Below are 14,270 nucleotides of genomic sequence, written 5' to 3'. Positions count from 1 at the left end.
AGGCCCTTGCTGATAGCCATTTTTGACCAAGTGAAACCAAATGACAATGAGGATGCCCCATCGGTCTTGAAAAGGGGGAGCTGCAAAACTGGACTGTGGCAGGGAGTGGAACTTCTGCATGGGGCCCAGGGATGTTCTGGTGGTGTTATTAGCCTCTCTGGGGCATGAGGTGACCAGAGCTCCTGCTGATGTTGAACCATAGGTTGAAGCAACTGAAATGAGGCCTTCCCTAATGATGTGTGGAAACTTTTTTTTTTTTCCTGGGGTCTGGCTGGCAGGAAACTACTGACAATGAACATTTACAAGTGGTGTCTCCATTTCTGGAAGCGGGAGGTGACGGTACAAGAAGGCTGAGAATCTCTGCCCACCTTGGCCTTGTACTGTGAAGCAGCTCAGCAGGGCTGGACTGACTCTGGTTTTATTTCCTAGTGCACTCCAACATCCCCATGATGGACCAGCAAAACATCTTCCAGCGGCCTCCACCTGGCGTCAGAAAGATTGTCCTGGCCACCAACATCGCTGAGACCTCCATCACCATCAATGACATTGTGCATGTGGTGGACAGTGGCACGCACAAGGAGGAACGTTATGACCTGAAGACCAAGGTACTGATGCTTTCTTGCCTCTAAGTGCATTTGGGACGTACTGGAGATAATGGATGTTCTCAGAGGAAGATGCAAGATGCCATTAATGGGATGATAGAGCTGCTTCCCATTTGGCCCCTAGGGTACTGGCACTGTGTCCCTGTTTGGGGACAGAGTGTTTGACTCATTGCCCAGAGAGTGTTTGCCTTTACCAAGCTCTCTGCCAGCCTCCCCATCGACTTCTGCCGAACAGGCAAAAGTCTGGTGTCTTCAAAGAAATTTAAGGCCAATCCTACTTCCTCCCATCTCTCTGTTACACCATCTACCATCTGTAACTTTTCCATTTGCTTTCTGCCTTTTTCTATGATTTTATCGTAAATCTCTTTCTAGCCAAAGCAGGGCAGCTCTGACCTATTAGGTACTGCTCTCGTTTGATGCTATCTTGACCCCAATGCTGTAGCTTGTTAGTCAGCTTTAAGGGGAGGGGGTTTACACTGCTCTCAGGCCATGTTTCTGGTGGTGTTGGGGCCTGCAAAGGCTCTTGTGTGTAGGCTTTTGTAACAACATGAAGGCAGCTGTGCCACTGTTGCTCTTGGAAGAAGGGATTCTGGCTGTATACTGCTGCCCCTTCCCCTCCCACTGCTAGAACATCTTACAGGGCCAGGTGGCAATTCACACCTTGGAACAGTTCTAGTTTAAAAACAACCTTCAGCGGGCAGTGGGATGAGCCCCTGGGGAGCGCAGTGGTGCAGGGCCGAGGCAGGTGCCCAGCAGATGGCATCAGGGTCTCATTCGTGCACTGAGCGGCTCAGGCCTTCATGCTGCTGCCTGCTAGAGACTGGCACTGCAAGATGCAGGAGAGTGGGAGAGGTTTTCCTTGCCCTTGAGCGGGATGGTTGATCAGTCATGAGGAGTCTTGGGCATCTGTGGACAGGATGGAAAGCTGCATTTAAACAGGACAGAGAGCCGTGAGAGCATTCATGCCTAATTCTTCTCCTAGGTGTCCTGCCTGGAAACGGTGTGGGTGTCCAAGTCAAATGTGGTGCAGAGGCGAGGGCGCGCTGGCCGCTGTCAGTCGGGATTTGCCTATCACCTCTTCCCTCGCAGCCGCCTGGACAAGATGCCAACTTACCAGGTTCCAGAGATCCTACGCACCCCACTGGAGAACCTGGTGGTTCAGGCCAAGATCCACATGCCGGAGAAAACAGTAAGCACAGTACATGCCTGCAAGACTGCAGCCGACTGAACCAGCAGGATGTGGCCTGCTTGGTGCTAGTTCCAGAGATTTGATTTGACCACAAACATGAGTAGGGAAAACCGAAGATGCTGATGACTTTTAGTTGTTGCTTTCCTACATGCAGTGCTGTCTAGGGAAGTTAAGACCAGGAAATGTATAGATTGCTTTGATTACAGAGTGTGTCTAAAAGACTCTGCAAGAATGGAGAGGGCTGAGTTTATATCCCTGTAGGCAAACAAAGAGGGAACCATGTTGCAGTCTGGGGCCCTGGGGCAGGGCAGTGGGCTCCCAAGGGCTCTCCCACACTTCTGTATGGGAAACATGCCCTTTTTTTTTTTCTTTTCTTTTCCCTTCCCCCTGCTGTGTTGCAGGCAGTTGAATTTCTGTCCAAGGCTCTGGACAGCCCTGACATCAAAGCTGTGGATGAAGCAGTGATCTTGCTGCAGGAGATTGGTGAGCTAATGCTCTGTCCTGGTGTGGGTGTGATGGAAACATGTTTGCTGTCTAAATGGGGGAAGTGGGAATTGGCACAGGATCCTGTGGGACAGACTGGGCTGGATTGTCCCCGGACAGGGGTGGCAGCTGATAGGGACTTCCCAAACCGCACATGTTGTGGTGCTGTTTTGTTTCCCACGCTGCTTTGCTCAAGAAGTGGGTAGAACTTCCCAAAGTTTAAAACAAAGGCGGGGGGATGACAGAGAAAGAAGGAAAGTTGTGATCTGGAGTTCATAGCTGGGGTCTTGTTGATTGTCATCTGGCTGTTACAGCCTTTTCTTTGGCCTCAGGTCAGTCAGACCTGGGAGGTTCCGGGTGCTTATTGCAGGCACCTATGCTGTGTACCTCTTCTGGAGGTTGCACTAAATCTTGCAAGCCTAGTAGGTGGGTTCTCCTGGCAGCTTCCCAAAGCCACCGGCCACACTTTGGCCCCACTCGGAGCTGATGGATGCGCCCTCGTGGGCGGCTCTGTTGCAGGAGTGCTGGACCAGCGAGAAGCCCTCACCACTTTGGGCAAACGCCTTGCCCAGATCTCCACAGATCCTCGGCTGGCAAAGGCCATTGTCTTGGCATCCATCTACCGTTGCCTCCACCCTCTGCTCGTCATCGTTTCTTGCCTCACTCGGGACCCCTTCAGCAGCAGCCTGCAAAACCGTGCGGAGGTGGACAAGGTGAGGAGCCTCTCCTAGAGGAGGGTAGAAAGCAGGTAGGGAAGGAGCTGACACATCTGTCTGTCTTCCAGGCCAAGGCTGTTCTGAGCCGGGAGAGTGGGAGCGATCACCTTGCATTTGTCAGAGCTGTGGCAGGCTGGGAGGAGGTGCTGAGACGCCGAGACAGTCGTGCCAGGGATAACTACCTGCAGGACTATTACCTGTACGGCCCCAGCCTTCGCTTCATCAATGGTGAGTCCCAGGGGCCTGCTTCTCGCCTCTGTCCCCTGAAAAGGGTGAAGTGCTGGTGAAGAACGTGGTGCAGAAATGGGGTAGACTGGGCAGGTGACTGCTGGACTGGGCGCAGGTTCTGGCTTTGGCACTCGTGAGTGCAGGCGTAGCCCTGGGTGACAGGGAGGCCACAGGCAAGACAGGTCTCCTGTCCCAGCGCCAAGGCTGAGCCTCCAAATCCAGAGCTGGTGCTGCCCTGCTGAGGTTCTTTCATTCAGCGGGGCAAAGGAGAGGGTGAATCTCATTCACTGGGACTGTCTCCTCCCTGTAGGCCTTGTCAAGCAGTTCTCTGAGAACCTCTACGAAGCCTTCCTGGTGTCGTCCCCGTCTGACTGTACCATGCCATCGTCTGTATGTAACCAGTACAGTGAAGAGGAAGAACTCGTCAAGGGGGTCCTTATGGCTGGGCTCTACCCCAACCTCATCCAGGTACTGGCTCCCCGCTCTGCCATCGCTCTCCTGGGCTTGCTGGTCACTACAGGTAGCATGGAGAAGTGTTGAGGTGCCAGAGATGCTTGCGCTCTCTTGGACCGTGTCCCCTAGGCGGGCTGACTGCCTGTGCTTCTGCCTGCTGCTCCAGTGCTGTGTCCCTGGGTCCCTCCTTGGAAGGAGTTGCCCCCCCAGCCTGTGCAGGTCCATGCTCGGGTTCTTGTAGCTTAGTCTGGGAGCCATCGAGGTGGCGTCTTCCTCCTCCTGTTTGCTGCCTTTGCATGGTGTTCGGTGACTGCCAGGTCTGGTCATCCCACGTATGTGCTCCGCTAACACAGCGGAGCTTCTGTGAGCGGAGGAACTTACTTGCCTCTGCACATTTAGGAGAGGTGGTTGTGGGGAAAGCCGGGCTGGCTGCTTGTGGGCCGTGCCTGCTGGCTTTGTGGGTGTTTGAGATGCTCCTCTCCTTTCAGGTGAGACAAGGCAAAGTGACCCGTCAAGGGAAGTTCAAACCCAACAGCTACGCGTATCGGACAAAGGCTGGCACTGTTCTGCTCCACAAGTCAACAATCAACAGGTGGGTGACCTATGTATGTCTGTGACCGTGGGAGGGTGGGGACCATACAACACGCACTTCACAGCACCAGCTGGCTGTGCTGAGGACCCCAGCACTGCCTCGGACACATGTGACGGTACCGGAGTATGACATGTCTCTGCCCATCGTTGACGAAGCTGTTCCCCTGTGCAGGGAGGCATCCAAGCTGTACAGCCGCTGGCTAACATACTTCATGGCAGTGAAGTCCAATGGTGGGGTGTTTGTGCGGGACTCCTCCCAGGTCCACCCGTTGGCCGTGCTGCTCATGACCGACACGGATATCCACGTCCGAGGTGAGTGCCGCAGCAGCTGCGGGGTTGACGCGTCCTCTCATGCCGCTGCAGGCTCCTCCTGCTGCGCCTGACACCCCAGGCACCCCGCTCCTACAGCTGTACCACAGTCTGAGGGGCTGCAAGGTGGCTACCCTGATCTCTGCGATCGGCGCTGCTTCTTCCCTCGGCCAGCTACCTTCCCCTGCTTTCTAAGCCTCTTGCTTTGGACTGGGTCTTGCTGTAATGGGGCCACGAAGGCGATGATTTGTGAGCTGTTCTCAGCCGTAGCTCTCCAGGGAGACAAGGAAACCAAGCCACAGGCAGGCTGAGTGAGCAGGCTTGTGCCTGGAGGCTCATCCCTGGGGAATGAGGAGTTGGGCTGGTCTTCAGCCATGGCTGGTGCGTGGGGAGGAGCGAGCCCTTCTCCCCGCGGATGTGTTGCTTTAGCCTGTGGGTTTTTGGCAGCGCTGCAGTTGGTCTCCAGCCCTTGAGCTCACGCGGGCTGTGCGATCAGTCACCTCCTGTGGGAAACAGTGGGAGGATCCCAGTGCGATGGGTCAGAGTGCTGCCTGGCTCTTGTGGGAACTGTCTGACCCAGTTGAGTCCCCAGACTCTCGGCTAAAACGAGCGTGGGGAGGACCTGCGCTGCCTCTGGTAACAGTGGTGGAGAGGGCCGAGCGGCCAGCGCAGGCTGGAACAGGTCAGCACCATTCCTGCTTCTCACCTCCTCTCTTCTTCCCACTAAGATGATGGCTGGCGAGCAACAGTCTCCCTGACAGACAGCGATCTCCTGGTGCTGGAGGGAGACTCCTACACCATCCGCCTCCTGCGCGATTTCCGTGTGTCGCTCTCCAAGATGGTGGAGACGTGCCTGTGCTATGAGATGGCAGCCATCCCTGGGGACCTGCACCACCAGCACAGCCAGCTGCTCGACATCCTGGTGGATCTGCTCAAAGGCCCTCCTGGCAGCTTTGGTGCTTAGGCAGAGCTGGAGGATTGTGTGGGGACTTGTAATTTGTATAAAGATGTTCACAAATGTTTATTTAAATAAAGTTCTATTTATCCCTTGTGAAGTCATCTCTCTCCATCCTAGAAGATTAATGTTGTCTGAATCTCCTGCTGTCGGCTCCGTGCATGGTCACCGTGTAGGAAGAACCAGCGCAGTACCGCCTGGAATGGACTGGAAGTGCCGATGGACCCTGACGCGAGCTTCGTGGGCGCCCACCTCCTCCGCTCTTAACAGCGTCAGTCCCTGAACTGGAAAGCAAGGACACAGCGGCTGCGGGCCCTCCTCTGCCCCATCCCCACAGGGCCGGGCTGGAGCAGCTCTGGTGCGAGAGCTACTCCGGGCTCAAGAGGAGGACGGATGTCTTGGCTTTGCGGCTGTGCCTGCTCTGGGGGCCGGGGCCGGGCAGAGTGTGGATCCAGCAGCTCTGGTGCAGGGTGGTGATCGATGCCGTCTTCACTCTCCCCGCGCCGGGTGCCCCGAGGATGACGTTGGAGGGGAGGAAGCCCTGAAGGCGCCGGACGAGGGATGTGACATTCCACGCGGGATCTCCGAGCCTCGCAGCGGGGCCCTGCCACCCCACAGCGCGAGCGCAGTTGTGGCGTTATGAGTGTGAGATGTGACTTGTCGTTCCTGATCTGCCTGTACTTTTTGTCCTCTTGCGTTGTTATTATTTTTTTTTATTATTTTTAATTTCTTGTTCTCCCTACGTCAAGGAGGCCGGATCCCTGTAACTTGTGCAACACAGGATGTGATTGTAGATGCCAGTCTGCCTGTGAGCGCTTTCTCCTGCGGGAAGCCAGGAGCATAGGCACAAAATTCTTTGTTTTCTATGAACAGGGACCATATTTCTGTGGAAGGAGGATTGTGACAGGCACAGCGTTAAATGAGAAATCTGGAGTTTAATCCCAGCTTTGCCTTGGATTCCCTGTCAAATGAAGACAGTGACCTACCTCACAGGGCTGTTGTGAGGCTTCATTATTGTTTGTAACGCATGTGAGCCCTCGGGCTGGACAGTGCCAGAGAGGAACAGGTACTTCACACTCGATTTGGAGGTGGTGGGCTGTAGCTAAAGGGTTGTGCCCTCACGGGGTGGAAGCGTTGCGGGGCTGCGAATGGTGCTGGAGCTAAAGGGTTGTGCCCTCACGGGGTGGAAGCGTTGCGGGGCTGCGAATGGTGCTGGAGGGAGGGGCGGCTGCTGATTTCCCCAGCAGCTGAGCAAAAGACAGTCGCAGGGCCTGGGATCATTTGTTTTTATTCACGGTTTCTTACGCTCTTTGTATCTGAAATCAAGGCGAGGTTTGACCGCGCCAGCCGGAGCGCGCTCCGCTGGGTAATGGAAGTGGCAGAAACGTGACAGCCGAGCGCAGGTGCGAGGCCGTTTCTGCACACAGGAACAATGGCAAAGGGCTTCCTGCCCGGCAGCGTCCGCCCCGCGCTCGGGACAGGAGCCGCCTTCCTCGGGGGCCGCCGTTTGGTTCTCCTAGTTGTTCTCTACTACGATTTAGTTTACTTGTCATGGGCTTTAATTAAACGGAGCTGTGGCCTCTGCCACCTGAGCTGATGTACTGTTGTGGGGGGTGCGTGGGAGCCCCCTGGCTCCAGTGGCTGTGGGCGAAAAGCACAAGGGCGGGGGGTTGAGGGGGGGCTGGTGGCCAACTCCAGTAGTGGGAGCCGGGGCTGGAGGCGTTTCTGGTCCTGAGCCTCCTGGCTCAGCTCCCTGGGGCCGTGGTGGATGAGGCAGCGCGGGGCCCTCGGCGTCCTGCAGCCTGTGTTCACGCAAAACTTTTCATCTTCATTTCACTTGCTTGAGGTTGTCACTATTATTTGACCAGTGTTTGTTTCTTTTGGCCTGTATAATGGGCAGTATGGTTTTCCCTTCCAGCAGGTTTAAAAAAAAAAAAAAAGACAAAAAAAAAAAAAAGACTAAGCTATTGTCTAAATGGTTCAGAACTAGTGTGATATTGGGATACTTCAGTGGCTGTTATGTGATACTGGATCTTTTTACAACATAGATTAAAGACAATAAAAAGGGATAGAGTAGTAACTGCCTCTGTCCTCTTCTTTCTTTCCTATTCATTTATTTTTAACAGCTGAGTGAAGTCTGAAGCTTGTTCTTTTCTTGCTCCTTGTGATGGGGCTGCTCTTCCTCAGCCGGGAGCAGTGAACCTGCTCTCAGTTAAAGCCTTCAGGAGCCAGAGGTGAGCTGAGGGGGGGTCACAGCAGTCCCCCCAGGCAGCTGTCAGGGCCCAGAGGCACCAGGAGCACTTTGGTGCTGTGTTTCCAGGGGGGACCCACGGCAGCTGTGGGGAAGTGGGACAGGAGCTGGCTGCTGCTGCTCTGGCCACAGGGATGTGGGCGAAGCCTCTGGAGGTGGCCAGGGGCTGTGGGACAAAACCCAGGCAAAGGCACGGCTGTTTGGGCTCTCAGGCCCAATCCAGCCTGGGTGTGAAGCCTGAGTGCACTTCCTGTCCCAGACAAGGTAGAAAACCTTTCTGGTTTTGAGAGCTGGCAGGGGGGCAGCTGCCTCAGGGCCCCCCTCTTTAGTCACAGTTGTGCTTGCCCTGGAGCTGGGCTTGGCCACTGCTCAAAGAGGAGCCTGGTGGGATGGGGAGAAGGAAGAAATGCCCAGGTGGGTGCCAATCCGAAGGGTGTGTGTGCCAGCAGCTCTGCCCACTGGCTGTACCAGCTGTGGTGCTCTGTTCACAGGCACCAAGGGCTCACCTTGGCTGGGGCAGGGGGGGGAACAGCAGGTGCCTGGTGTCAGCCCAGCACCCCCCTCCCTGCTGAGCCCAGGCAGCGAAGGGGGCACTTGCCCCTGGTTGAAGGCATCAGAGACAACAAAACTCCTTCCCCTGGTCTTTCTGCAGGGCTTCCTCTGCCACCAGCAGGACATCAGGTGCCACCCCCCTCCTGGGCCCAGCCTTCCCACCCTCCCCACAAACTCACACCCATGCTGAGGAGGAACATCTAGAAGCTTTATTTCAACCCTTTACAATAGTAAGAATCACAACATCAAGTCAGGAAATGTTGCTAAGGAGACGACAGTCTTACAGCCCCTTGCAGGAGGGCAAGACAGAAAGGCAGAAGCAAACCGGTATGAATTCACTCCAAGGCAGGAGGGGCTCTGCCCCAGCCCCCCCCCCAGAGCTGTTGTCTCAGGCCTTACACCCATGCACTAACCTTCCCCCCCCTGCCACCAGCCCTCGCCTCCCTCCCCTCAGCACCACCCCACTACAGTATAGCTACAGCCATGTCACTCGCCCCAGCAGCCGGCGCCGGCTGCACCCCCTCCTCAGGCAGCACAGTGCACCCACCGGCACAGAGGAGACGGTGCTGCCGGTGAATAATCCTATAACACAAAATAATAATAATACATCACATTTAGAGAACACTTTACACACTGCTCACTCCTCACAACAACCCGGTGAGGTAAGTAATATCATCCCCATCTTGTTGATGGGGAAACTGAGGCAGAGAGGTTAAGTGACTTCCCGAGACCACAGAGGGGGCCGAGCACCAGGATCAGCCCTCCTGGGCCCTGCGCCCTGAGCCCTTGTCTCCAGCCGCGCTGTCCTCTCGGTCCAACCCCTCCACGCAGTCATTTCCCCCACTATGTCGTTACTCGTTGTACCTATGTTACGGGGTAATCGAAGCTGCAGGCAATGCTGAATGCTGGGGTGGGATGATCACAACGGGTGCGAGTCTCGTGTCTGATCTCTTACTCTAGACACCAGCTGGTGGCCAGCGAGACTCGCATGAGGGAGAGTTGAAAGGCAAAGGCTTACTCTAGCTGGATTTCAAGTGGTGAGGAGGACGGAGAGCCGGAGCACGCTTTCCGCTGCTGCCTCCTGGAGCAGTTTTCCACCCCACCTGCAGACTGCTCCAGGCAAGAAGGGCTTTTCGGTGACGTTTCTCCCAAGCCTGGAGGCTGCTGACCTCCCAACAGCTACGGCCACTCGGCCTTTTGCAGGGGCAGCGTTGAACAGCCATGACCAGCTCAGGAGAGGCTCGGCCACCTCCTCCTTCCACGCAGAGGGAGGACACAGGAGCCCCTGTCACCCCCAAAGATGTCACCGATGTCAAGCTCCTGCCCTGTTCCAAGAAAACTAGAAATTCTGCCTAAACAACACAAACACACGAGGGTCCTAGAGCCCCATTCACACACCGACACCATGCAGGGGGACAACAGCGAGGGTCAGCATAGAAAACTACATTCAGTTTGCGGTCAGGACTCCGACCCAAGGGGAGGCGCGCGCTGGGGACAGCAGCAAAGCTGCCGCGGCTCCCGGCCTCCTGCTCCTGTGGCCTCAAGCCCACAAAATTGGTTACTTGACTGTACTTTTTGTTTAACAGTATAAAAAGCCCCAAAGTAACTGTATATGCCACTGATATGCAGGGAGATGCCAGGCTCCAGAAGACAGGACAGCACCTGAGCAGCCCGGGCCATGGGGAAGCCACCTGCTCCACCAGAACACAAATGCTGGCAGCCAGGGAGGGACCCCAGCGCCTGCCAGAAAGGAGCTCCCACCCACCCAGCCCTTCCCGCTGCACCGCATCCCCTGCCCGCAGCCTGCACGGCTTTCTCATCACTTCAGCAGCTCAGACACCTCCAAATCAATGCTCACCCTGACCATGAGCTTAGGAAAGGTCTTTGCTAAGCATCTTGCCCAAGGCAGGAGCAGGCTCCGGCATGCCCAGAGCCTGAGTGTTGCCCACGTTGCCTCTGCGCCCCATCCAGCGGGGACTGAGCCCACCAGCGCCCAGCTCACCGAAGCCCCCAGGCTGCTCTGGCCACCCCAGCCTTCCCCTCTCCCCCATGCTGCCTTCCCCCTGGAGCAGAGTCACGCCAAACACAGCTGCAGAGAAAGCCAGGACCCACGGGAGGCATCTCGGGACAGGAACATGTACATTCAAGTTGCATCTAATTCAGACCACAACTCATTTTTCCCAAGAGAATGTGCTACCTCTAGCCCTAGATCAAGCCAACAGCAAACGCAGCTCCTTCCCCTGCTCTGCCCGGCTGGGCAGGCACTTAGCCAGCCAGCAGCTTCTCTGTTGTCTTCATTTAAGGTCTCAGCACTAACCAGCTCACTCCCACCTCTCCAGATGATAGGAAACTAAAGTCATTTTCACCACACATGGCTCTCTTCCCAGGCTAGCAATATGTACAGCCGTTTCCTTAAAATAAAATAAAAAAAACCAAAAACCCAAAAACAAAACTCCGTATTAAAACTGAAGCTGTCCTAGAAAAACCACACCAAACAACTAGTGTATCCGGATTTAGTTTGTCAGCTAAACACAGGCACAACAAGTGTTAGAGAAAGTGGCACAGAAGCACAGGTCGGTCGGTTAGTGTTCAGCTGAACCATGTGAGAGTCTGGGAAGGTTTGTGCATGTTCAGAGACAGGCCTGAATGCCGCCACAACCATATGCAGACATGAAAGCCTTATCCAAGACTGCCAAGCAGTCAATAAATCAGATAAAAGCAATGCAGGGAGAGAAGGTGGCATTACTGTCCCTTTGCAGGAGCTTAGGGGTTTGCTTGCCTTTTTATTTTTTTGCAATCTCAGAAGATAAAGTGCAATGTTGCCACTTGCCTTCCTCCTGCAGCACCTGAACCAAGACCAGGACCTGGCTGCCTCCCTCTGCCCGGGCATCTCACCCCGAGAGCACCCAGGGCAGAGCAGCACGAGGAACCCGACATTTCAGCTACCACCTCCTCTTTGGTTAACCACAAACACCACTGGACTCTGCCGTCCACACCTCCGGCTGGTTCCCTGCCTCTGCCCACTGGCACAAACAAACTTCCCAGCTTCCCTGCCCTGCCGGTGAGGCCGGAGATCGACTTCAGCCTGCCACCAGCCAGCATTTTGCCTTTCGCAGGCAGGGAAGCAGGGCTCCGCGCACACCTTGCGGGCACAGGACCCTCTCGACAGCTCCTGCCTGCCCTCCCGCAGCCGCCTGCGCAGCCCTGCCTGCCCTGGCCTGGAGCAGATCCGATGTTACTGCTCCGGGAAGCACAGCCCCTGCCTTCTCCTGCTGAAGGGATCAGCCTGCTCTCCTCTCAGTCCCTCTCCTCCAAACTTGCCCTCAAGTGTTGGAAAAAAAAAAACCAAACCACCAACCCACCCAAGATTGACAAGATCAAGCTGGTGTTTAGAATTTAGCAGTAAGAGAAAGAAGGAAGCATCAGCGAAGGGGCAGTGATATATACCGGAGGGCGGCATGCAGGTGAACGGGTGGTCGGAGGCAGCACCATCACAGGCCACGGAACCGGGGCTGGAGGGGTTCAAGCATCACAACACAGCTCCGCTCTCTTGAGAAATGAGGTTTCCGACCCCTTCCCCATCTCCAGCTTTTCTCTCTGCAGAGCTGGCCACACACGAGGAGAGCGAGAGGGCCCGGGGGGTTAGTGCTGGCTCCTCCAGGGACGGCCTCGGCAGCGGTGAACGCGAGGCCGCGCAGCAGCAGCACGCACAACACGAGGGCAGGGAGCGACCGGCTCGGCCGCCTTCCCCGGTTTGGGATTAGGGGAACGTGGCACAGAGGGGATGGGAGAGGTGGGGAGGAGGAGGAGGAGGAGGAGGAGGGAGAAGAGAAGGAAGGGAAGCACTGGGAGTTTTCTAGGGTATATATAACCGCCCCTTTCAGGTGCAAATCTGCATTGCTTATTTAAATTTGTATTCAGAGGAAAAAGCACTTATGAAACTAGCAGACGACTTTGATGCAAACTAGTACATTTTAATGCCATTTTATTAGAAATCATGCAAACTTTAATATAAAAAATACAAGTGCAATAAGAATCTTTGTGTGTAAATACAGATTCCGGGTTATCGTGTCATTGTCGGCTTCCCAAAGAAATATTCCCACAAGCATGAGAAGCTGCAGGCTTCCCTCTGTCCCCTCCTTGAACAGCCCCCCCTTAGCACAGGCCTGGTTCAGTTTACTTTGATCCCAGTGTTTTGTTATTCCACTTTTTTTTTTTCTTTAAATTAGTTTGACGACCCAAGAACACTTTTTTTTTTTCATTTATTTACATTTAATTTCTTTAGTGTCATTTGCAACATGAAACGAGGAGCTCACACCTCAAAGAGTAGGTCAATCTCCTTCCTAGTCAGAGCTGCAACTCCCTGGCATTAGAAACCTGCCTCCCCTGCCCCAGCCAAGAGCTCTGCCTCCCTCCCAGCCCTCCACAGACCTTCTGCTACCCCTGCCTCATGCCCGGGGTGAGAGGCGGCTTTTCCCTTCTTCCCCACCTCGGCCTCCCACCAGCCTTGCTCAGCCTGACGATACGGTTACCCATACATCAGCCTCTGTTAAAACAACACACACGCACACCACAGACCTGCTTTTGCCTCGGAACTCACGGCCTGCGTTAACCTGCAACTCCACCGCGAAAGCAGCCTCCTGCCTTTCCTCCAGACCTCAGGCCCTGGCTGAAAAAAAGGTAAAATCCCAGGGCTTTGGCTGTGCAAGTTAATAAATAAACCGTCTTTGCCTTGCTAATGTGCAGAAGGTCCTAGGCATCCTCCAGGGCTGGTGGTTTGGCCCTGCAGGAGGTTTTACGAGCATCGATTCAACACGTCTCGTTGCAGTCAACACAGGCTTCATCTGATCTGTTACAGCAAGTTTTCCTTTAACACATTCTTGTGCCTTTCATTTCAGACATGGCTTAATCCCATGAATTTGCTCCATCGTTTTAAAATATTAAAAAAAAAACCCAAACAAACCCAAACAACAACGAAAGAGTTACAATTGCTGGATATGTCAATAAGAAGCCAGCACTGCAGCAGCGGTTAATGTCTCTACTCTCCTACGGTTAGGAAAAGAAGGAAAGAGAAAAGGAAACTTAGCATGGGTTTGTAGCACAATAAATCATCAACACATCGTCACAAAGAATAAAAGGTTAAAGTCAACAGTTAAAACAGCCTAACGTGTGTGTATAATATATATCATCATCAAACAGGATCAGCAGAAACTGAAGCGGCAAGGAGGAAAAAGTTGGGTGTTTTTAAAAAAAGACAGAAAGAAAGATCACAGCTTATCCCTATTAACTCTGGCCTGGCTTCAGCCACCAGCAGCGTCGGCGTGCTCCCACCCAGCCACCCGCCGCCCAGGCTTGGTGTGCATCTCCCCACTGCTCGGGACAGCGAGGCACAGCCTGGAAGTCACTAGATGCCCGTCCTAGACACATGACACTAACGCCCACTCTAGTATCCCCCTAAAAGCAAAAGGGACGAGGCGTGGAGAGGGAAGGAAGCCCTTTCCAGCCAAGAAGGGACCACCAGAGCCCAGCACGCTCGGGCAGGGGCGAGCCTCCAGGATGCTTTGAGGAGTCAGCGCGGCCGAAAGGGACGCTAGCCCTGCTAAACGCTGTCCCCTTCCCATCTAAAGCCAGACGCCGGGTTAAGAGAGCCAAGCTGCGTTACTCTGGGGAGCATGTGGGAGATGGGGCTGGGAGGGGTCACAAGCCTTGCTGAGAAAGCGCTGCAAGGGGAGCTGGCTGTTGCAGCGGTGACAAGGAGGCGACTGAGCCCAGGCTCTCGCTGACAGATGTGCTACGCCAGGGGGAAGTGCTGCTGGAAAGGTTGGGGGGTTTGGAGACGACGATTTCCGCTCCGTGGTCTGTTCGAGCCTTGGCCTTCTCACGGAACGTCAGCTTGTGAGATTCAATCTGCAGCGACACAAGGGCAGGTGAGAAGGGGAAG

At 54.8% G+C, this 14,270-nt stretch overlaps 2 protein-coding genes across 17 annotated transcripts in view; one reads left to right on the top strand and one right to left on the bottom strand.

Moving 5' to 3' along the window:
• Positions 1-7,595, top strand: part of DHX30 (DExH-box helicase 30) — a 37,075-nt gene extending 29,480 nt beyond the window's left edge. For all 5 annotated transcript variants that reach the window (XM_075042756.1, XM_075042748.1, XM_075042766.1 and 2 more), the window contains 9 exons: positions 430-605; positions 1,585-1,791; positions 2,193-2,274; positions 2,794-2,987; positions 3,059-3,218; positions 3,529-3,686; positions 4,160-4,263; positions 4,435-4,574; positions 5,300-7,595. In XM_075042756.1, the coding sequence (XP_074898857.1) occupies positions 430-605; positions 1,585-1,791; positions 2,193-2,274; positions 2,794-2,987; positions 3,059-3,218; positions 3,529-3,686; positions 4,160-4,263; positions 4,435-4,574; positions 5,300-5,535 (1,457 nt within the window). In that variant the 3' untranslated portion in view covers positions 5,536-7,595. The remainder of the gene's footprint in view (positions 1-429; positions 606-1,584; positions 1,792-2,192; positions 2,275-2,793; positions 2,988-3,058; positions 3,219-3,528; positions 3,687-4,159; positions 4,264-4,434; positions 4,575-5,299) is intronic.
• Positions 7,596-8,523: 928 nt separating this feature from the next.
• MAP4 (microtubule associated protein 4) overlaps positions 8,524-14,270 on the bottom strand; it is a 164,217-nt gene continuing 158,470 nt past the window's right edge. For all 12 annotated transcript variants that reach the window (XM_075042566.1, XM_075042574.1, XM_075042520.1 and 9 more), the window contains one exon: positions 8,524-14,236. Coding sequence is in view for 10 of the 12 variants with exons in the window: in XM_075042520.1 (XP_074898621.1) it covers positions 14,027-14,236 (210 nt within the window). In the remaining 2 variants the exon portion in view is untranslated. The remainder of the gene's footprint in view (positions 14,237-14,270) is intronic.

Source organism: Buteo buteo, chromosome 2 (assembly GCF_964188355.1).
Source record: "Buteo buteo chromosome 2, bButBut1.hap1.1, whole genome shotgun sequence".
In the NCBI taxonomy this organism is placed as follows: Eukaryota; Metazoa; Chordata; class Aves; order Accipitriformes; family Accipitridae; genus Buteo; species Buteo buteo.
This window is presented reverse-complemented; position numbering and strand designations above follow the sequence as displayed.